This window comes from Tupaia chinensis, unplaced genomic scaffold (genome assembly GCF_000334495.1).
Source record: "Tupaia chinensis unplaced genomic scaffold, TupChi_1.0 Scaffold000023_1, whole genome shotgun sequence".
NCBI lineage: Eukaryota > Metazoa > Chordata > Mammalia > Scandentia > Tupaiidae > Tupaia > Tupaia belangeri.
Window position 1 is genome coordinate 1,400,174 of NW_006159453.1, and position 23,682 is coordinate 1,423,855.

At 43.8% G+C, this 23,682-nt stretch overlaps 1 protein-coding gene across 2 annotated transcripts in view; it reads right to left on the reverse strand.

Moving 5' to 3' along the window:
- Positions 1 to 16,336: 16,336 nt before the first annotated feature.
- RPAP2 (RNA polymerase II associated protein 2) overlaps positions 16,337 to 23,682 on the reverse strand; it is a 94,437-nt gene continuing 87,091 nt past the window's right edge. For both annotated transcript variants that reach the window (XM_027770467.1, XM_006140149.3), the window contains 2 exons: positions 18,855 to 19,004; positions 16,337 to 16,747 (listed from right to left, as the gene is read on the reverse strand). In XM_027770467.1, the coding sequence (XP_027626268.1) occupies positions 18,863 to 19,004 (142 nt within the window). In that variant the 3' untranslated portion in view covers positions 16,337 to 16,747; positions 18,855 to 18,862. The remainder of the gene's footprint in view (positions 16,748 to 18,854; positions 19,005 to 23,682) is intronic.

Sequence of the window (23,682 nt, forward strand, 5' to 3'; positions counted from 1 at the left end):
TCCTCTAGTCATCAAATCTTGGGCACACGTTTCCTCCTCCATTTCTCCATCCTGTCAGTATTTTGGGCACACATGCACGCATACCTAGTGTATTTTTTAAGTTGCCAGGGCCAGGATTTGAACCATGGTCAACCATGTGAGATCCTATGCATAGGGATTAATTGCTATGCTAAAGGCTGGGGTCTTTCTCTTGCTCTTTTTAATTTTTTTTTTAGGTTTTTGCCATAGAGTGCATGCAGTAGCCAGAGAGGGACAGTGAGAAATCATGCCCCCCCATTCCCACCCCTTGGTGACGATGTTTATTCCACAATCCCTTATGCTCCATTCTCATCTCAGATTTTAGGCACACACATGCACGTGCCTGGTGTGATTTCTAAGCACCAGGTCTGGGATTTGAACCATGGTCAGCCATGTGGGAGTCCAGTGCTTTAACTACCATGCCACTTGCTGCCTCCCCTTTATCACATAAATACATATGTGAAACCCTGGTGGTCTATCATGAATAAAGATAAAAGATAAATTAATTGCCATCATTCTCCAGTTTACAATCTCGCAGGAGCTTCTCGAAGTCCTCACTGTAGTCTACAAGGCTCTGCTAATCTGATGTTTGGCCGTATTCCCAGCCTCCTCCTATCTCGTGATTCCTTTAGCTCATTCTACTCAGGCAGCTCAGCTTTCTCCCAGCACCTCGTAAAGGCCACAGTAAAGGCCACACACACTGTTAGTACTGCCTCAGGGTGTTTGCACTTTGTGGTGCTCCACCTGGATTGTCTGCTCCTCGCTCCTCGGTGCCTGCCTCCTCCTTACTGCTCAGCCTGCTCGGTGTCATCTCCTCAGCAAGGTCCTCCTTGACACCCATGTAAGGTCGGTCCTGCCCTCTGCAGGTTACATTTCAGCTCATTATACCGCTTCCTTAACATCATTACATTTTTCAACTTATTCCTTTGTTTATATCGTCTGGTTTTCCTCAGGGGAAAAGTTACTTCAGAATAGAAATAATGACCATCTTCGTCATGGCTAATATCCTGAGTTCAGAAGAGTGCCTAATATATAAACGAAACCAATAATATGAACAATTTATTAAGCGGGATAACCCTCCCCCTAATACACAAAAACTCACATCAAAGCACATCACAATCAGATTGCTAAAAACCAACAATAGAGAAAAATCTTAAAAGCAACTAGTGGAAAAAAAGACAAAGTTTTTTTGTTTTGTCTTGTTTTGTTTTTAAGACATGCTATCTAAAGCTATGCAAATCAGGAGACAGTGGAATGACATCTTTGAAGTGCCAAGTGAAAAGAAATGACAACTTGTAAACAGGTGAACATATTCTTCAAAAGTGAAGGCAAAATAAAAGCTTCTCATGCAAACACAAGTTGAATGAGTTTGTTGTCGGTAAGTCTGTCCTATGAGAAGTGTTGAGAGAACTTATCCAGACGAAAAGAAAGTATCAGATGGAGACACGGTCCTACGCAAAGGAACGAAGAGCACCTGAAATGTCCATGTGCAAAAATATAGAAGACTTTCCCCCTTTATATTAAGATTTATTTAAAACGGAACCGGGTGTTTGAAACGAACATAATAAGAATGTGTGGTGAAGTTCTGCTGGACAGAGACACGAGCTGTCTGACAACGGAGCACGAAGGACAGTGAGGACGAAAGGCCGCTGCTCTGCTGCTACGGGGCTTTTACGTTACACGTGAAGTGCGTAACATGAAAGATGCAGTGTGAGAACCAAAGAATGTACCTTTTAAATTCTAGAGCAACCGCTTCAAAAATAAAGATATACAACTTCACTAGTGGAGATTAAAAGTGCTAGAAAGACTCAGCTAACAAAATACAGAGAAAAGGCGGAAACCCCAAGAACAGAGGACCAAATAAAAAATGCCAAGATGATCGTTACATACAACCATCTTAATATCATATGACACATAAAGGATCCGAACGCCCCAATTTCAGCAGAGACGGTCAGACTACCTGGATAAAAGCAAGACTCGGCTACCATAGTCTAGAGGATGTCCACTTTGAAGACATAAGTATAGCAAAGACAGAAGCATGGGAAGCTTACCCATGCAGACATCCACCTTGAGAAAAGCTGTATGGTCACGTTAATAGCAAAGGAAGTATAGCTTAGGATAAGGAATGTCGTGTGGAATAAAGAGCCGTTTCTAGATAATTGAGAGAACAGCTCTTCAAGAGGGCAGAGCGATTCTGTTTCACATCCGATAACAGATCTCTCAAATACATGCAACCAAATGGAGAGAGCTGAAAAGAGACACAGGTAAACCCACAATTACAGAGATTTCAACATTTATCTCCCAGTAAAAGACAGAACTGACAGCATCAGTAAGGATACGGATGAAATGAACCACACTATCACCCAGCCTGACCTAACTGACGTGTATAGAACACTGCATCCCACAGCAGGATGTGTATTCCTTTCAAATACATATGAAATATTTACCAAATTAGACCATATTTTGAGCCATAAAACAAGCCTCAATATGCTTAAAATGATCAAAATCATACAGAGTATAATTTATAAGAATGGAATTAAATGCTAATAACAAGTCCAGCCTGGTGGTGCGATTGGTAGTGAACTAAGCTGCAGTGCTGGAAGCCACATGGTTGACAGCAGGTTTGGGTCCTCAGGTAGGCTTGAAAACATGTCAAGTGTGTGTGTGTGTCCAAGATTCCGACAAGCTGTGGGGCTAGAGAGGGGCTTGTGGTATACGAAGACCCTGTTCAGGGTGCTCCTTTCTCTTGCATGCATACTCTATCGTGAAAACAATACAACTTAAAAAAGGTTCACAGCTATTTGGGGGGAAAACCCCACACCTGTAAAAAACCTAAGAGTCAAATAAGAAATCACGGGTTTGTTTTTTTTTAGTTTTGCTATAGGGCATGTGTACTTGCCAGAGAGTGAGAAGAGGTGGGGAAGGTGAGAAATCACCCACAAGGAGAATGGCCATGCTGCAATCCCTTCTCCATTCTCCTCGTGTGCCTGGCGACTTTCTCAAGTCATACTGGGACTCAAACTGTGGAGGTGAGCTTGTGGGATCCAGCCGCCTTCACCACCACACCACTGGTTGATCCCACGAAGGAAATTTTTGAGTAGAATAAAAGACACAACTTTCTGAAGAAATAGATTCAGTCTTTCATGACCCAGAACCCTTATTCCGTTGACATCTTTACTTGCCAGCCTGAGCAACTGGCTTTCTTGGTGTGGGTGTTACTTTCCACAAAAATTCAAGGCTTTAATCACAGGGAGAATGAAGTCATGATAGATGTGTTTACTGGTTTTATTGATCCTCATAGAAGATCCTTACAGGGTTAGAAAGGTCTTTGTAATAGCTTCCTCTCCCACTTGGTAAATATTCCTTCTCTGCCCTAGAAGCTTTGCCCAAGAAACTCCTAGTAACTGGGTTGTCCTCCCAAACTCTGAAAGCTAAGGGCTTCTCAGTGGTCCCATGGTGTCCCAACCTATAACCAAGGTCAAGGCTCCAAGTAAAAAAAATTCTGGACCTTAAACCAAAGTGTACTCTGACTCAAAGCAGGAGCCTCTCCACAAGCTCAGCTCTCCCTGTGGTGGTGACTGGAGTTCTGCAACGGAAGTGGGGGTAGAGGAGGAGAGAATCTCAGTTTAGCTCACCAGACGGGCTAGCTAATCTAATCCCAGGTGGGTTTTGCTTGAAAGAGGCCCGTTTTGAGCCTTCTCATTTTTCCTTTCTTTTTTCTTCTCCTTTCTCTTTTGTTATAGGGCACGTGTGTTTGACAGAGTGAGACAGAGAAAGAGACAGAGGAGAAAGCACTCCCCCGATGAGGAATAATCACATTCTAATCCCTTCTCCATCTCTGCTCCTTTCAGGATCTTGAGCGTGCATCTGTGCCTGGTATGGTTTGCAAACTGCAGGTCGGGACTTGAACCACATGGTTGGCCATTTGGAATCCGACTGCCTCAATCACCACACCACGGAGCTGGCTTATTTCTTCTTTTTCTTCTAAACTCATTGGACTTTTTTGTTGCTTGGAAGGATGAAACTTAAACAAAGAGTTTGAAAACTGGGGCCCAACAATTGCAAAGCTAAAACTGGCTGACCTTGTGTCAGGTGAACCTCTCCAGGTCTTTGTGTTTTTTTAAAGGGAGGAATTTGGATAGTGATTTTCAAATTAAAGAAATATTAATTGGATAGCCCTTATGGAAAAGAGAGGTGGAGCCATAATGATTGACTTTGAAGAAGGCCTCTCCCCATCCACTACCACCATGTGGCCGTATTAAATGTGGCCCTGCCTAAAATTCTGTGTTTTTATTTTTTCCTCCAAAGATGGAGTATGTGTTAATGGGCTGACGTAAAAAGGATAAAAAGAAAATAAGAGCAAGTTAGAGTTCACATACTCTTCTGTGTCAAAAATGAAGATAAAAAGTATTATAGGAGATAGTAGTAAATTGCTTCTTTGAAAAGTCTCCCAAGTTATGACACGACATTTTATTAACTTATGTATGTGTGCTGACTTCAGAACTTTAGCGCCGAGAGTGAGCACTGCTGAGGCTGTGGGACCCCAGTGGGAACACGTCAGATGGATCGGTGCCTGGCTTTTCCTGTTCAGGTAAATGCTAAAAGCTCTTGCTGCTGCAACACCTCATTCTATTGCTGTCTTCTTTCTGTCATAGGCCCTGTGAGCTTGGGTCAAGGATCGCTCAGAAAATAACCAGCTTCCATTTGCTTTAATTATGCAAACTAGAGCTAGGTGACTGAGAGCTTGCTTTTGGTCTGCAAGACCTAGGGAGTTTTGCAAGCCCTAAGGGAGTGCAGAATTTCCTGAAGATGTTGCAAGGTGGCTGCTTTCTTCTGAAGTCGGGTAACATTCTCCTTCACTGGTTGTGACTGCAGGGGGGCTGGGAGCGAAGTGAGCAGGGCCCCTGCAGAGGGCTTTTCTTCACAGGCCGCAGACAGGTCTGTCCGTTTAGAGGGAAGGGTTTGTGCTGCTGCTTTCATCTAACGGTATGTCAAGGGAGTTCCACCTCCACATTCCTTCAGTGGTAGTCAGTTTTCCAAAACACAAGATCTTTGCTGAGGGAGTGACAGGCAAAGGCTCAAGAACTTAGAGAGCTTGATATCTGTAGAGACTTTACAAAAATGTGTGTTTTGGTAGTTGAACTTGGGAGCAGATACATTAACTCCAAAGAAAATGAGTTTTCATGGGGAACAACAAATCTCACCAGGGCATTTCTTTACCATGGATCACACAGGGGAGCCCCAAGCGGGCCCTGTCTCTTAGCTCTTTGTCAGCAGGTGCAGCACTTGAGGGGGCAGGGGGCTGGGGCTCCCAAGTGTAGGCTTTTTTTTTTTTTTTTAATAATTAGTCTGTGTTAGCAATTATTTTTTAAAAAATTATTTTATTTTTAAACTTTTATTTATTTTAATTTGACCAGACAGAGCACATGTGAGAGAGAAAGTGAGAGAGAGAAAATGAGAAAGCAAGCCACCAGGTGTGGGACTTGAACTATGGTCTACCATCTAGTAGTTAGGTCCAATGTCCTTAATCACCACTCCACCTGCTGGCCCCCATTTTATTAATTCTTCTTCTTCTTCAATTTGATCAGAGAGACAGAAACAGCGAGACGAAGAGAGAAAGAAAGTTGCTAGGTTGAGGACTTGAACCACGGTCAGCCATATAGGAGTCCAGTACCCTAACCACCATGTCACCAGCTGGTCCTGACCCATGTAGGCTTTGATGGGAGCACACACACTGGAGAGGCCACTGGCTGGGACAGTAGAAGTCCCAGGAGGCAGTTCCAGCATCAGCCTCAGGCACTCCCACCCTGCCCTCAGGTTGGCAAGGGCTGGACTTCCAGACATTGGCACTCTTTTTTTTTCCTTCTCTATCAGGGCTTATAATATGAAATTATGAAGCATTTTCTAATTTCAGGATGGTACCCCTTTCCTTGTGTCTAGGTAAATCTTCAGAAAATTGTTCTTCGTCAATGAGTAGGAAGATCAGCTAGCTTTTGGGCAGACTAAACAGAAAGTACTCAACACTACCTTGAAGAGACTACTAGATACTTCACCCCTCGTAGGGTCTTTAGATGCTAGAGAATCTCATGGGATTGGAAGTATACAGAAAGCCAAATTAAAAAAAAAAATTCTCATGGTGCCAGCAGGTGGCATAGCGGTTGAGTTGCAGGACTCCCACATAGACAATTGTGGTTCGAGCCCTGGACCTGGCAGCTTGAAACACTTGGCACATGTGCCCAAAATCCTGAGAGGAGAATGGAGAAGGGATTGTGGTGTGGCCATCCCCTGTGGGGGTGATTTCTCACTTTCTTCCTTTGTGTCTTCAGTGAGCACACAGGCCTTATAGCAAAAATCTCTCTAAAAAAAAAAAAAAGTCCTCAATCCCTGAATGAGGATATGTACTAATTCCAGAAGTATTTAAATAGAAAGTGAAACTGAATTATGCTGTTTATTTTTCATAGTAAAAGTTATTTAGAATTCAAGTCTTCTTCCCTGAAATGGTGACAGGGTTTTTCTAAAACATTTCTCCTCATTCTTTGAAACTCAAGAGTTCACAAGAAAACCTGGGGGTTATACTTTATTGAAAGCAACTTTTTACTCAATAAGAAAGAATGCCACACGGGGACCAGGGAGGGGGGTTGTGGAGGGAATCGCTCAGGTCCTGAGTCAGCAGAGCAGGTGACTGAACCCCAGACTGGGTCAGACACCCACAGCCTCGGGAACCAGCTGCTCAAATCTTGTCAAGGCGGTGAACGGAGCACACGGCGCTGTCTGTGTGCAGAGATCACACAGTGCCTCTGAGAGCTGGCCTGGGTGTACACAAGGTTCTAGAGAAAGAATAACAGCAGCCAGGGAGCTGAGAGACATATAGGGGGTGGGCGGGAGGGGGGGGGAGAAAGGACTGAGAAAGATAATTTTCTCAATTTTTCACTTTTAGAGTTTGCTATAATTACTCTTTTGTCTGCTTGAAAATATATGCTGCCCAAAGAATCCAGTCCTTTTAGATGGTTCGGAACATGGCTGGCCCTATCTTCTTTGCTGCTGTTTAAAAAGCGTATTCACTCAGGAGCGTGGGGACGAAGACAAGCACCCCATCAGGGTCCCATGCTGTGGTCTTCTGCATGTGTGCCCGTGCGACTGTGACACACCCTGCGATCTTTCACGTGGACTTCATTTGAGCAGCACAGTTGTCACTGCATCATTAAACGGGTTTGCCATTTTTCTCTTTCAACAACTTCACACTTGGAACCAGCAGTTGGCGTAATGGCTATGTCGCTGGACTCCCACGTAGTCGACCACGGTTCGCATCCTGGACCCAGTGGCTTAAAACTCATGCCGGGCACGTGTGCGTGCCCGCCCAAGATCCTGAGAGGAGAATGGAGGAGAAGGGTTTGTGGCGTGGCCATCCCCCCTGGGGGGGGATTTCTCACTTTCTATCTCTCTGTCTCTCTCTGTCTGTCTGGCGAGAGCATGCGCCCTCTCAAAAAAAAAAACAAACCAAAAAAACCCAAAAACTTCACACTTGTGGGTCTTCTCTTGAGAGTGTCACTGCCTGGCCTGTACCTATCCATCCTGTTCTTCCCAGCCTTCTACCTGACTTCTTAACTCCTGGCCCATGCTTCTGTGCCACCATTAAGTCCTCTCCTGCCTCTGACCACCATAGCACGCTGTTTTAGGTGGTAAGACAATATAGATTATTGTCCAAAATGTTTTGGGGAGTGAAAGGGAATGCTTCTAATTAAGAATTATCTGGACTAGTAAGTATAAATTAGGACTATCCCAGGAACACTTGTATCTGTGTCCCTCTTTGGGGCTTTTACCCTAGTCGTGACCCCTTCTGCTAGGCGGGCTGAAGGTTTGGGAGCAGTGAACATCTTGTCTTGCATCTCATGTCCAGCTAGTAGGACATTTTTTTCTCTTAAATAAGCTTGTTATAATTTTAAAGAAATTATTTAATTTTATTTATTCATTCATTTATTTTAATTTGACCAGAGAGAGATACACAGAGAGAGAGAGGGAAAGTGAGAAAGTAAGCCACCAGGTCTAGGACTTGAACTGTGGTTGGCCATTTGGGAATGTCTAGTACCTTAACCACCACGCCATCTGCTGGTCCCATTTATTGTAATTTTTGAAGTAATTTTATATTCATAGAAAAAGAGTACAGGGTGGGACCAGCAGGTGGCATGGTAGCTAAGGTGCTGGACACTCCCACATGGCCGACCAGGGGTCGAGTCCTGAATCTGGTGACTTGCTGACTTCCTCTCTCTCTCACTCTAACCCTCTGTCTCTTTCTGGTCAAATTAAAAAAAATAAATGAATAAATAAAATAAATAGTTATAAAAAAATTAAAAAAAAAAAAAGAGTACAGGGCTTGTGCGAGCTCCTCACCCAGCCAATCACTCCCTTTACATTTTGCATTTTATGGCATGTTTTTCAAAACTAAGAAGCTGCGCCGATTTATTACTGTTCACTACAGACTTCTGGATTTTACTAGTTCTTCCGTTCTCTGTCTCAAGCCAGAACAGGGCATCGCACTGCCGCCAGTGTACACGTCTCCCAGTCTGTGACGGTTTCCCCAGTTTTGTTTTTCATGATCTTGACAGTTTGGCTAAATATTCTATAGAAATGTCCCTCAAACTGGGGTTTTCTGGTTTGGGGAAGGCCACAGAGGTAGAGTGCCCTTCTCGTCATGCACACTGGGGACACTTGCTATGCCCACGGCGTCATGGTGATGGCAACCTTCACTGTGTGGTGAGGGCCGTGCTCTTCCTGCCCCTACTCTTAGGAAGCAAGTCACCGAGTGTGACCCACCCTCTACGGCGGAACAAGCCCCACCTCCTGGAAATAATACCTCTGTATGTTGTTATTTCTTTATTTATAACAAGATATTTCTTTTTTCTAAGAGATTTTTGTTATAGGGAGTGTGCGCTAGCCCATGAGACAGACAGGAAGGAAGAAATCACACACACACACCCTCCCCGAGGGGGATGGCCACGCTACAACCCTTCCCCTCCATTCTCTTCTCAGGATCTTGGCCATGCACGCATGTGCACCCAGCTTGAGTTTCAAGCCTCCGGGTCCAGGACTCATATCAAGGTCGGCCATGTGGGAGTCCAGCTACGTAATCATTATGCCATCTGCTGGTCCGGAGAGATTTCTTTTCTAACCACTTGCTGTTTAAGGGCCTGTGAGAAAACTGTAAGCCACGTGGTGGTGTTTCTACCCGCTCGCTGGCCTGAGCAGTGGAGCTGCAGTCCGTTTGTTGGGACCTGCACTTCAGACCAGTCTGCCACTTCGGTCACGTAGCAGTAACCTCAGGGGCAGTAGTAGTCCATACACCCTGAAATTCCTCCTGGGCCACACCTTGGCAGCCGAGGCCCACTCTTTTCAGGTCCTTCAGGATCGCCACAGAAGTGAGATCACGTAATGTCCGTGGTGCTCACTGGAGACCTGGGGCTGCTGCCAGCATCTACACAGACCCGTGGGGAACTCCCCTGTTGCATGGACAGCAGTGTCTGTGTGGTGCAGAGGTGTCACACAGAGCAGAGCGGTGGTGGGCATGTTCACATGGTGTCCCTGAGAGGCTGGGGTCAGCCCTGGCATCAGCAACCTCCAGAACAGCTCCCAGAGGCCTCCTGATCTGGTCAGTGAAGTTCCAGATGAAGTGTCCCACTAGAGTGGCTCCGGTGGCAGCAGCCAGCCAGTGTTCCTGGAGGATACGACACTGACCATCAGGGTTTTCTTCTTCTTAACGTTGATTTTTTTATTCATGGCGAGTGCGTGCGAGGCAGAGGGAGGGAGGGAGCCCTCCACAGGGTCTTGCTCCTTGGAGAACTCCTTTCCCCAGGTCTCCAGTTCATCAGGATTTTGGGCATGTGGCAGGCAGTGTTTTCTGGCTGACTTGGGTGTGTGCACACATTTTCGGGTTTAACCTATGATTGGCCACGTGGCTTCCCATGCTGCCATTCTGTATGCTACCGACAGTGTCAGTGAGCCTGGGCCCCAGCAGGGTTTTCAATGGCCACAGTGGTGTGAGCTTCTAGCCTGGCCGAAGTTTCCCCTGATGTGTTCATAGATACCAGAACTTTTCCTTTTTGCATTTGAAGTCAAAGGTGGGCCCACCTGAGCGAGTTCCTGCTGTGAGGAATTTAGGGACATTTGCTCTTTGCATCTGGAGGACACTGAGAGCTCTGGACATCATGAGTTCCCTCTAAGTTAGGACAGGAACCCAGACTGACGCCACACAGACCCTTCTGGCAGTGTGGAAAGGGCTCTACGGGCGTGACTTAGGATTTGTCTGTCAGGAAGGTTTGTCTCTTCTCCCCCATTTATTTACTCCTATCAGCACGGACGCATGCATATCTTACATCGTGGGTTATAATCCAGTACTGGTATCTTATTGCTGAAACTGTTCCTGCTTCGGCTATTGAGAGCTTTCAGGTTGGCTTGTACCTTGGTCATGCCCCTTGCTTTCTGAGTGCTTCTTCACTTTCTGGTTCTACAAGATGCTTCTGGCTCATGTTCGCTTCCACTGCCCCAGCCTTAGGACTAGCCGTTCTCCTGAGAAGCCTTGGTTCCTTTTTAGAAATATTTAGAACCCAAGATCAGCACAGTACTTTGAACTGAATTCTGCTTTGGTCCTCCCAAGCCAACATAAACTCGGTGGGCCTGTGTGTGAGGCAGATGCCCCCCACAAATAGCAGGCCATGCAGGGATTGGTGGCACTGGTCCATTTCGCTTCCTGTATCTACCAGCTCCTCATCTGAGGCCCCTAGACCTGTGGGTGTGGGAGATGACTGAAGAGATATCTCTGGGCATAGGGAGAGAGGCAATGGAGACACGGCAGCGTCTCCCCCTTTACTACTTTTTTTGAGAGAGATTTTTGCTATAAGGCGAGTGCTCTTATTGGAGACACAGTGACAGAGAGAGACAGAAAGCAAGAAATTGCCCTCCAGGGGGGATGGCCACACCACAGTCCCTTCTCCTCTAATCTCCTCTTGGTACTTTGGGCAGTATGTACGTGCCTGGCGTGAGTTCTAAGCCGCTGGGTCCAGGACTTGAACTGCGTTCGACTATGTGGGAGTCCAGTGACATAACCATTATTCCATCTGCTGATCCCCTCCATTTACTTCTGATGAGTGTCATTAGTATGTCAGAGAGGAGTCTTGTCATCACTCATATATTTAACTGTTTTAAGATATAATTTATGCACATGAAATTTAAGTGCATGAATAAATTTTTATAGTTTACAAAGTTTTATAAAAATCACAATTTAGTTGGGACCAGCAGTTAGCATAATGGCTATGTCGCTGGACTCCCATGTAGTTGACCGTGGTTTGAGTCCTGGACCCGGTGGCTTAAACTCACACTGGGCGTGTGTGCATGCCCAAGATCCCAAGAGGAGAATGGAGGAAAAGGGATTGCGGTGTGGTCATCCCCCCGGCGGGTGACCTCTCACTTTCTGTCTGTCTCTCTCTCTCTGTATGGCGAGTGCACGTGCCCTACAGCAAAAACCTCTCCAAAAATAAATAAGTAAATAAATAAATAAAAATGCATTTACACAGTTGATGGCCATTTAGATCGTTTCCACTTTTTGACTAATACGAATCATACAGCTATGAACATGCAGCTACAAGCCTTTGAATGAACACGTTTCATTATGGAGAGAATACTGAGTGGAATTGCTGGATCATATGGTAGACTTAAGTATAACATTTAAAAAACTGCCTTTTCTTCCCCACAGAGTGTGTGCACTTGCTGGAGACGCAGAGAGGGAAACTGAGAAATCACTCCCAGGGGTGAAGCCACACCACAATTCCTTCTCCTCCATTCTCCTCTTGGGACTTCAGGCAAGCATGCACACATGCCCAGAGTGATTTTTCTTTTCTTTTTTTTTTTTTTAGAGAGAGATTTTTGCTACGGGGCGTGTGTGCTCACCAGATACAGCAACGGAGAGACAGAAAGCGAGCAATCGCCCCTGAGGGAGTATGGCCATGCCACTATTTCTCCCAGGACCTTGGGCATGCACGCACACATGCCTGGTGTGTTTCAAGTCACTGGGCCTGGGCGTCCAATTATGTAACCACTATGTCATCTGCTACCCCCACCCCTGGCAGTGATTTTCAAGCTGCTAGTATGGAACTCAAACCTTGGTCACTCAAGTGGGAGTCTGGCACCTTAACCACCATGCCACCTGCTGGCCGCCCAAAACTGCCTATTTTTAAACTGCACTATTTAAATTCCTTCCAGCAATGTATTAGGGCTCCAGTTTCTCCATGTCCTCACTAATATTCACCTTTTGTCTTTTTTATTAGTCATTCTAGAAGGTGTGAAGTGGTATCTAATATTTAAAAAACATTACTGTTAGAGAATGTGCACATGAAGGGAGCGAGGAAGAGAGAGGGAGGGGGTGGGGAGAGAGAGTCCCGGAGTGCTCGAGCCCTCTCCCCATGAGGCTGTCATACTGCTTTTGTTTTTGTTTTTGTTTTAAAGAATTGTATTTATTTTTTTAAAAGAGATTTTTTTGCTATAGGGAGCCTGTGTTTACTGGACAGAGACAGAGAGACAGAAAGCGAGAAATCACCCCCCAGGAAGGATGACCATGCCGCAGTCCCTTCTCTTCCATTCTCAGGATCTTGGGCACGCACGCATACGTACTCAGTGTGTCTGAAGCTGCTGTGTCTAGGACTCAAACTGTGATCAACTCTGTGGGAGTCCAGGGACGTAACCATTGTGTCACCTGCTTGCCCCTATTTATTTTTAAATTTGACCAGGGAGAGAGAGATGGGGAAAGGAAGTCTTCAGGTTTGGGACACGAAACATGGTCAGCCATATGGGAGTCCAGTGTCTCAACTACCATGCCACCTGACATCCTTCAGGATCTGTGAGTCTGGTGTGGAGCTGACAGGGTTGGGATTCAAATCCTAAACGGCCCTGTGGGATTTGGCTTCCTCTGCACAGCACCTGATTGGTGCATCGTAGGGCTAGCCCCCCCCCCCCCCTCTTTTTTTTTTTATTTTCTACAAGGTGCACATTCTCATGAGAGAGACAGGGGTGGGGTGGGGGGGGTAAAGTGAGAAACCACCCCCCCAGGGGATAGAGCCATGCCACAATCCCCTCTTCTCCAAGAATGCTGGGCATACATGCAGGCTGCCAGGTCCAGGACTCGAACCAGTTTGCCATGTTTGAGTCCAGTGCCCCAACCACTATGCTTCCTGCTGGCCCCTCTAAATTTTGGTTTTAAGTTACATTTTCCTAGAGAGTAATGATCTTTTCACATACTAAACCATTTGTATCTCTTTGCTGAAATGTCTATTCAAACCGCTTAGCCATTTTAAAGATATGTGCCTTATTTTTGAATTTTAAGAATCTTTTCATATCCTGGATACAAGTACCTTATCAGATAAATGAAAATAAATTCTAGTCTGTGGTTTGTCAATTTTAATGGTGTTTCTGGAAGTGTAAAAGTTTTTTTTTTTTTGGAGAGGTTTTTGTTATAGGTGCATGCGCTTGCCAGAAAGACAGAGAGCGACAGAGAGATAGAAAGTGAGAAGTCATGCCCCAGGGGGGATGGCCACGCTGCAATCCCTTCTCCTCCATTCTCCTCTCGGGATCTTGGGCATGCACACACATGCGCCCGGCTTTAGTTTAAGCCACTGGGTCCAGGACTTGAACCACGGTCAACTACATGGGAGTCCAGCGACACAACCATTACATTAACTGCTGGTCCCACAGTGTAAAAGTTTTCTGTTTCAAGTCTAATTCATTAATATTTCCTGGGCTGTGCTTTTGGTGTCTTAACTCTTTTCCAAAGCCAAGGTCATCTAGGTTTTTTTCTAAAAGTTTTAGCTCCTATATTTAGGTGATACTTTTTGAATACTTTTATGCATATTGTAAAGGTAATGGCCTAAATGAATCTTCTAAAATTTGATATCCAAATGTCACCATTTGTTGAAAAGATTGCTTTTAAAAAAAAAATTTTTTTTTGAGAGGTTTTCACTATAGGGCGCATGCGTTCGCCAGACAGACAGAGACAGAGAGACAGAAGGCGATAAATCACCCCCTGGGGGGATGGTCACGCCGCAATCCCTTCTCCTCCATTCTCCTCTCGGGATCTTGGGCACGCACGCACACGCGCCAGGCGTGAGTTTTAAGCCACTGGGTCCGGGATGTGAACCGTGGTCGACTACGTGGGAGTCCAGCGACATAGCCATTATACTAACTGCTGTTCCCCCCCCCCCAAATTTTTTTCTTTTTAATTTTAATTTGACCAGGGAGGGATAGAGTGAGAGAGACAGAAGGTAAGAATGCAAACTGCCAGATCTGGGACTTGAACCGTGGTCAGTCATGTGGCAGTACCAGCGCCCTTAACCACCACACCACCTGCCGGACCTGAAAAGACTGCTCTCTTTATTGAACTGCCTCAGTGCTTCGGTGGTAAAAAATCAATGGGCCATAAATGTGGGGGTTTATCCTGGATTCTCGTTTCTGTTCCACTGCTCTGTTTCATGCTCTCTGCTTTTGTACACTGTCTTGATTACTGTAGCTGTGTAATTAAGTTTGGAAAATCAGGACATGTTCATTCTCAAAATAGCTTTTTGTCTATTCTTGACCCTTTCCATTTTCATATAAATTTTAGGATCAGATTCTTGATTTTTCAAAAAAGCTATGAAAAGCATTGTATTGAAAAACCAGCAGATTAGTTTGGGAAGAACAATCTTAATATTGGATCTTCTAATGAAATATCTTATCTATTTATCCCTTCCTCAATTTCTCTATTTTATGGTTTTCATGACACAAGTCTTATATTTCTTTTGTTAAAATACTTCCTAAGGGGCCAATTGGTGCTGCAGTGGTTGGCGCAGCTGGATTCCACATAGCCGACTGCATGGTCTGAGTCCTGGACCTGGTAGCTTGGGGAACACACTGGAAGCACATGTGCATATGGAGGAGCAGGTATTGTGGCATGTTCATCTCCCTTGGGGTGGTGGGGGGTGCTTTCTCACTTTTTGTGTCTCTGGTGAGTATATATGCCCTATAGTAAAGTAAAAAAATTTTTTTTCTAAATATTTCTTTTTGGTGCTAAGGTGAATGAATTTTTTTCCTTACAAATTTAGATTACTTGGTCACAGCTAATTACTGGGAGCACTAAGAGAATTCACAACCCAACCTCCTTCCCCATTGAGCTCCACATTCTACCAAGCTGCTCTGACCCCTTTCCGTGGTTGGGTAAAGCCGAACATGAATAGCTCCACTATCTCAGAGTATAGATCTAACTTTACCTTTTCTTTCTGAACTATGTTGGTTTGAGAGTACAAGAAAGTGCCCGCCCCCTCCAAAGGGGCCTGGTCATGCTGCAGTCCTTTCCCTCCAACTCTCCATCCCCCCAGGTTCCTAGGCACAGTGCCTGCCTGACATGTAAGCCAGCAAGACTGGGAACTGACTCCCGTGTGGCCATGTGGTATAATGCTCAACTGCCGCTGCACTATGGGGCTGTCCTAAGAGGCATTTTTTTTTTAATTTTTAAAATTTTTTAGATTTATTTATTATTTTAAAGTTTGCTATGAGAGAGAGAGAGAAAGCCACCAGGTCCAGGACTTGAACTGCAGTTGAGAGTCTGGCGGCTTAACCACTAAGCCACCTGCTGGCCCCAAGAGGTAAGAATTTCTGACAGGATCTTGCCATGCCAGTCCACCTGCTCTAGCTTCCCAGCTAGTTAAGATTACGAGCGTGTGCCATCACATTCACCTGCTTTAGGTTGGTCTGGGAACTGAACTCCTGCTGACTCCAGCTTTGTATGGTGGCACCCTCCTGTCTGAGCCACCACTGTTAGGCTCATTTTTCAAGCTCTCCAAACTGTCTGAAGCAAGTGTTCTTGAGGTCTGGCTAACTTGCCTGCTTGAAATTCTAGAGATTGCCTCTTGAAAACAAATGACAGACTATATTTTTAAAAATTCCCTGGAGCCCAGAAAGTTTGGGGAGGTTAGTCATGTTACTTTCAGTCATTTTGCAGTACAGTCAGCTTCTTTAAAAGAGTGAATAGGGTCTGGCAGGTGGCATGATAGTTAAAGCACTGGACTCACACATGGCTGACCACGGTTTGAGTCTTGGGCTGGTGGCCTGGCTCCAAATCACTCCGGGCACATGTGTATGCATGCCCAAAATCCTGAAAGGAGAATGGAGATGGGATTGTGGCATAGCCATCCCTTTGGGGGGGTGATTTCTCATTTTTCCTCTTCACTGTCTCTGGCTTTCTGGTGAGCACATGTGCCCCATGGCAAAAACCTTAAAAAAAAAAAAAAAAAAGCCTTCTGAAGAGTTTCATTTTAGATTGCATTTATTGAATATTGCCATTATTTAGAATCAACAGTACAGACTGAGACATCCATTTGTTGTCAATTGATATGGGAAAAATTAGAGATCATTATTTTCTTGACTATTTATTCAAGTTTCAATTTAAGACTTCAACATTCATTTTCAAATATTTGCCTTGTATCTACGGATGCAAGGACTTGGTTATCCTTGTTGGAATAATGGTTGTGCTCTGGGAAAGTCATCCTCTACATTAGGGACTTGTGTGTTGCAGGGGAGGGTGTGGAGGTTGAAATCTAAGAAGATAAAGTCTGTCTTCCAACAAAAGTTAGTTATCAGTCATCACCAGACCATCATTTAGCTAGAATTCCAGAAAGGGTGAAGAGAAGTTCATTTTTTCTGTCTTTATGGATTATATCTGCAAAGAAAAAAAGGACAGTTTGCATAAAACACCTGAAGTATTTTATTGGCTACAGTAGACACTGTATTGTCTTTCAATATACATTATTTTCCCATGAGGTGGCAACAATGATTTGGTGGAACAGACCCAGTTTCATATTCAACTTGCGGGGTGGAATTGGGCTGGCTAGGCCAACATTAAAATCCTTTCTTCTTTCCTTTGACAGAATGACAAGATTCACAGCATTCCCATGGCCACGTGGATTGATTCAGGACTGTCCTCAGTGTGAAGTTCAAGACTCTGGTCAGGACAGTGTGGTATGCTATATATAAAACAGGAAACTACTGAGCAACATGGCTACTTGTGGTAGACAGTCTCTACAATGGACCTGCCTGCTGGTATTGGTGCCCGCTGTAAGTTTTAAGCTACTGGGTCTGGTACTTGAACTACAGTCGACTACGTGGGAGTCCAGCGACGTAACCCTTAGAGCACCTACTGGTCCCCCTCAATAAAATAATTCCTTTTTTTTGAGAAGTTTTTGCTACAGGGCATGTACGCTCGGCAGAAAGAGACAGAGGGACAGAAAGTGAGAAATCAGCCCCCCCCGGGAGGGGATGGCCACGCCACAATCCCTTCTCCTTTCTCCTCTCAGGATCCTGGGCATGCATGCACATGGCGTGAGCCTAAGCCACTGGGTCTGGGACTCAAACTGCGGTAGACTACATGGAAGTCCAGCAACATAGCCATTATGACATCTGATGGTCCCAATAAAATAATTCTTAAAACCTTTAGATTTGGATATTTTGTTTACAAAAATCATGTAAGTAGAAAAAAGTCTATCCACCCACTCACCGCTACCTCCATTTTTCATATGGAACCTTAAAGCTTCATTTATTCATAATCCCTTGTCATATTAAAGTTTGGGTGGAAGTTTATCTTAAGCAAATGAAAAATGTAAATAAGCAATGATTACAGGGGAACTGTTAAGTCCGCTACATCTACTGTTGAAAGGCCTTAAACCACTTTAACACTACCTATCTACATACATTTAAACTACGCTAAGTAAAGTTATTAATTGGTGTGCATTCATTAAAGTAGATCTAGACGGACTTCTGGTTAGGTACTATTTGCCCTCTGTCTGAAAAACCTTTCAACCAATGAATATAGGGTGTCATAAACTGAGTCTGATTAAGTTCTCTTGACCTAAAACTCAGTACAACAAAATTCTTTATGGGCCTTTGAATGCTATTCTTACCGTATACAGGCCAACCTGAGCTTAATCCCTAAGTAAAAGCCTTTGCTTTACAGGGGTCTCAGGTTGGGAGGCAGTTACAGCGCTAATTCCTTATGTATTCTATTTTCTAGCAGATTTAATAAAGGAATGCTGTTTTCTTACCTGCCCAAATACCTCTCTCAAATATTCTTGCTGTAAATTTAAAGATTTACTTGAAGATTGTTTTAGAAAAATTCAAATAATAAAAATATAAAACAATACATATCAAGTGTGCTTCTGGGAAGGACAATGGAACGGAGGTGAAAAAGGAATTTTCCTTTTTTCTTATATATGTATTTCTGTATTACTTAATTTTTATTGCTATTATAATTAAGTTTACAAAAAATATTCCTTGAGATAATCTCATTTGTGGTTTAGGATGAATTCCTTCTATCATACCATTAAATCAATACCTATCTGAGTACTTGGGAGTATGTGAAATGAGAAAGGAGGGAGGGAGATTTACGATCAAGGCAGAACAAGGGAAGGGGGCACTCTGATAGGCAGTTCTGAAAGAGACAAAGAGGTGAGGGGAAGTAAGATGAGAATGTTCACAATGGATCCCTGGGTAGCTGGGCTGAAGTAAACTGCAACTTCCTGGGGAGAAATTTATCAGATGGGACATGTGGGAAGGCCTAGGCCTGAGTATCAAACTGACAGGGGGTAGTTTCCTGGATTGTAAGAAACAGATCTGCTGTGGCTGACAAAGGAGGAATGGCAACAAGGATAGGGCATTCCTTGGCCAATTGAAGGCACCTCCAGTCTGTATGTGGTTTTTAAAAATTCTAACACAAAGAATCCACATAGGCAATGATAAGAAAAAAAAAAAAAGTAAAACACAACCCAACTCACCTCTCTGGTTAACAGCTAGTTCTAAAGATGATGGTTAAACTTTCAAGGTCTTCATTCTTGAAATGTAATTCTTCAAGGAGGGTGGCTATAAACTGTGTAAACACCACATTTTCCTTAGAATGCTTCTGGATGCCAAGAATTGGGGTCAGTCTGAAACAACAAAAAATATTTAGTGTAAATCTGTGAAATGAGAAGCGCTAAAGAACTTTCTTCTTCTTCATGGCTGAGAGGATATTATAAGGCAAATTAGGTCTCTGATTTAGCAAAATTCCTGGAAAAAGGAAGCTTTACCAACAGAAGAGAAGTCTAAAAGCCTGATTCAAAAACATCATTTTCATATGCCAGCAAAAACTATTCTACTTTTTCTCAGAAAAGAAAATTAATGAACTCTCTACATTTGGGGAGACAAGGTTGTGAAGAGGGGCTTAGAGCTGAGAATTGCTTTGAAAATATTTTATATTGAATGCTTATCTTCTGAATGAACCCTTAACATTTTAATTTTTTAAACAATAAATGAACTACATCTCACAAGGCCCTTACTACCAACGTCGTAATGAACGGTATGCCTTCTTTTTCTCCATATCCAATAAATACCCCTAAGGACTGATGGCATACAATGGAATCTTAAAAATAATTTTCATCAGAATTACCAGTAAGCATGTTTTTAAAACATTTAGAGTAATATCTAATTTAGTCACAAAGATTAAAAACGATTACTTTTCATAAGTATTTTTATCTCTAGAGAGCAGGCTTACAAGAGACCTTGCAAATTATATTCCTAGAAAGCTTTTAGGGACAAAATTCTTTTTTCTACAAATAGTCTTACACTTTCCACAAAGCTCTTTAAATGCTTATTTAACCTTGATCACCACCACTGGGCATATCAAATATAAACAACTCTTGGATTTAAATCAATAAAGCTCAAGAAATCAGAGATCAGTTTTGCAGTAGTGAGTGTAGAATGGGAAATGTTTCCTGAGAGACTAATTTCTTCCCTGCTTAGTCACCTCATACAGAAAGCAGAAGTAAAAGGAGAAATGTGTTAGAATTGTCTAAAGATGGCCAGGACTTCCAGGGAAGGTGGTAATTCTCTCTCTAAAAGGACTCAGCAAGGACTAGAAATCACGTGAGTCCAGTCCAGTGAAATCCAGAGTCCTCCCTGGGGAAACCAATGGTAGTTCCTGCTCCATCTCTCCTATAATGCTTCACAGCTGGGGAGTGGAGTACCAGTTTCTCACACTTAATGACTCTGCCTCCAGGTACTCCCCAAAGTTAGCTCCTACTGGGAAACACGACTATCCAAGGCTTCTAGTGCCGAGTCCAAGCTGTACTCAGGTGCACCTAGATGGTGTAGACAGCTTTCCCTGAGGCACCTTCCTACAGAGAAGCTGGAACCCAGAAATCAACTCTACCCTTTCCTAAGCTTAGGTGATAGCAACATTTACAAATGTAAGCTGCTGCTTCTCCACAACAGGACCAAAAATACTGGGAATAACACTGACTGAAACAGAAGTCCAGAGAAGGCAAACCACATGTCAACTCAATAGAAACCCAGCTTCTGTGTGTATTTAAATGGTACTCATATGATACAATCAAAATGCTTTCTCTGACTTTGAAGGAGACTAATATTTGGCTTGCATATGAAAATAAAGTTTTATCAATTACTGCTCAAAGTGCCATTAGTACTTAATCCAAATTTCCAAACTTAACTCTAAAATTAGAAATAAGTGATGACTATCAGATTTCTCAAACTATGTGCTCAGATAAAAACAAAAAATGTGAAGAATTATTACAGAGAAATGGCTACAAGGTGAATCCTTCTATCAACTACCCAATTAAAAATATTTTAGGAATAGTTAACACTTCTCTAGTTATTAGCACTGCATGGTTGGAATCCTGGACCTGGTGGCTTGAGATACACGCTGGGTATGTGTGCTTATGTGCCCCAAATCTTGAGAGAGCTGGAGAAGGGATTGTGGCACGATCATCTCCCCTGTGCTTTCTCACTTTCTGTCTCCCTCTGGCGAACATATGAACCCTATAAGCAAATTTTTAAAGAGAACAGTGTTAATAAACTTTAGGTAGGGGGGGACCAGCAGATGGCGTAATGGTTATGTCACTGGACTCCCATGTAGTCGACCATGGTTTGAGTCCCGGACCCAGTGACTTAAAACTCATGCTGGATGTGTATGCCTGTGTGCCCAAAATGCCAAGAGAAGGTGGTGGGACTGTGGCGTGGCCATCCCCCGGGGGGTGATTTCTCGCTATCTCTCTCTCTCTCTCTCTGTCTCTCCTATGAGTGCATGTGACCTATAGCAAAAGATATCTAAAAATAAAGGAAAAAAAATCATGTAATCCTACTTTGTAATCCTAAACTCATGGCAAATACTGCTCATGAATCAGGCATTCTTTTCTCGGGTGCACCTGGACCTGTTTTGAGAATTCCCATAACAGGACTCTGAGCAACCACTTCAACTGTGTAGAGCTGGCTCCTGAGCTGAGCCTTTTCTCTTCTTGGTCCACCCAAAAGCCCCAAGAGAGCTATGTATGAAGCAGTTCTAATTCTAGCCCTGCCAGAAATGTTTATGTAATCTGGAGAAAGTTGAACCTCAAAGCATTAGGATCTATCTGTATAATGGGGCTACTATCTAAGTACCTTAAAAGATTATAACCAAATTCAAATGGTATACTGTAGATGAATAGTATCAATTGTGATAATGATTATTAGTTACCATTTACTATATGGGTACATGCTTATTCCAACCATGAATTATCTCCTTTAACTATACAGTGAGGTTGAGGAATGTAGTTATCAGCCCCATTTTATAGACAAGGAAATAAAAGCATACAAAATTTAAGTATTTTCCCCAAGGTTACAAAGATAATTAAGTCAGGACTTTGAACTTAAGCAACTGATGTCAAAAAGCTCAAGCTTTCAGTTGCGGGGAGGTGGGGGCAGCAGGTGGCATGGTGATTAGGGCAGCCAATAGTACAGTTTGAGTCCTGGACCCAGCAGATTGAAAAGCATGCTGAGCATATGTACATGCATGCCCAATTCCAAGAGGAGACTGGAGGAGAAGGGAATGCAGCATAGCCATTCCCCCTGGGGGGATAATTTCTCAATTTCTCTCTCCCTGTCTCTCTCTGGCAAGTGCATGCACCCTACAGCAAAAGCTAAAATAGGGGCTAGCAGTGGTTATGTCGCTGGACTCCCACATGGCTGATTACAATTGAAGTCCCTGATTCAGTGGCTTGAAAATCTTGCTGGGCACATGTATTTGAGTGCCCATGATCCTGGGAGGAGAATGGAAGAGAAAAGATTGTGGTGTGGCCATTCCCATTGCTGTGTGATTTCTCACTTTCCCCCTCACTGTCTCTCTCTCTCTTTCCAGTGAGTACATGTGCCCTAGGTAAAAACCTCTTAAAAAAATAAAAAGCTCAAGCTCATATCCAATATGTTAGCTTTCATTCTTTGTAGGCTGTAGAACATTCTATAAGTTTAATCTTTACCTGCCTGATTTATATTTACTGAGCTCTCAATGAACATGGAGAAGGAATAGAATATTTTGCTTTAGAGAACTTGAAGATTGCAAATTTTAAAATGGCCTGGCAAGTAGTTGGCAGGCAGAAGGAAGTGCTAATAGAGAAATCTCACACGGTCTGGTGTTTGCTAGAGACAGGAATATCGCCTGGGGGCCTGGATATTTCTGCAGCAAGCTATCAAGTAGATAGAGAATAATCCTCAGGCATCTGGAGCCAGGATTTCCTGACTACTCTTAACAGTTGAGCCCTAAATGTTATCGCATAATTACTGTCCTAGAAAGTTAGCCAATGAGATTTCTCTGAACCTTATTTCATTATACATTCCTTTTAACTGAAAAAGCTTCTTCTCCACCATTTCAGCCCCTAATAAAGAATATAAATGATTACAGAAGAATATTATATTAACTTTCTGGGTCGGCCCCATAGCACAGGAGGTTAAGCCCTGTGAGCAGGGAGTCAGATCCCACATGGATAACCACAGTCTGAATCCCAGCACAGTACTTGGAAAACACATAGGGCACGCGTTGCATGCCCAAAATCCTGAGGGAGAATGGAGAAGGGATTGCAGCATGACCATCCCTCTGGGGGTATGGGAGGTGATTTCTCACTTTCCTTCTGTCTGCTTTTCTCTGTCTCTGGTGAGTGTACATCCCTTATGTCAAAAACAAACAAAAAAAAAAACAAAAAGAATAAGTTACTAGTTCTCGTGCACTTCTCAAGAATAAACAATCCAGTGGATTACTTCTGGAGAGTCACACAACAAAAATTTTGTTTTCTCTTTAGAATTACCCTCTCAGGACCAGCAGTTAGCTTAATGGCTATGTCACTGGACTCCCATGTGGTCGACCGTGGTTTGTGTCCCGGACCCGGTGGCTTAAACTCACGCCGGGCGCGCGTGTGTGCATGCCCAAGATCCCGAGAGGAGAATGGAGGAGTAGGGATTGCGGCGTGGCCATCCCCCCTGGGGGGTGATTTCTCGCTTTCTGTCTCTCTGTCTCTCTCTGTCTGTCCAGCGAGTGCATGCACCCTATAGAGGAAACCTCTCCAAAAAAAAAAGAAAAGAAAAAAAAATTATCCTCTCTAGAGGGGCCAGCGGATGGCATGATGGTTATGCTGGACTCCCATGAAGTCAACTGCAGTTCCAATCCTGAAGCCAGTGACTTGAAACTCATGCTGGGTGTGTGTGCATGAGTGCCCGAAATCCTGAGAGAAGACTGGAGGGGAAGAGACTGTAGTGTGGCCATCCCCCTCCCATCTCTCTGGCAAGCTCACGCACCTTATAGCA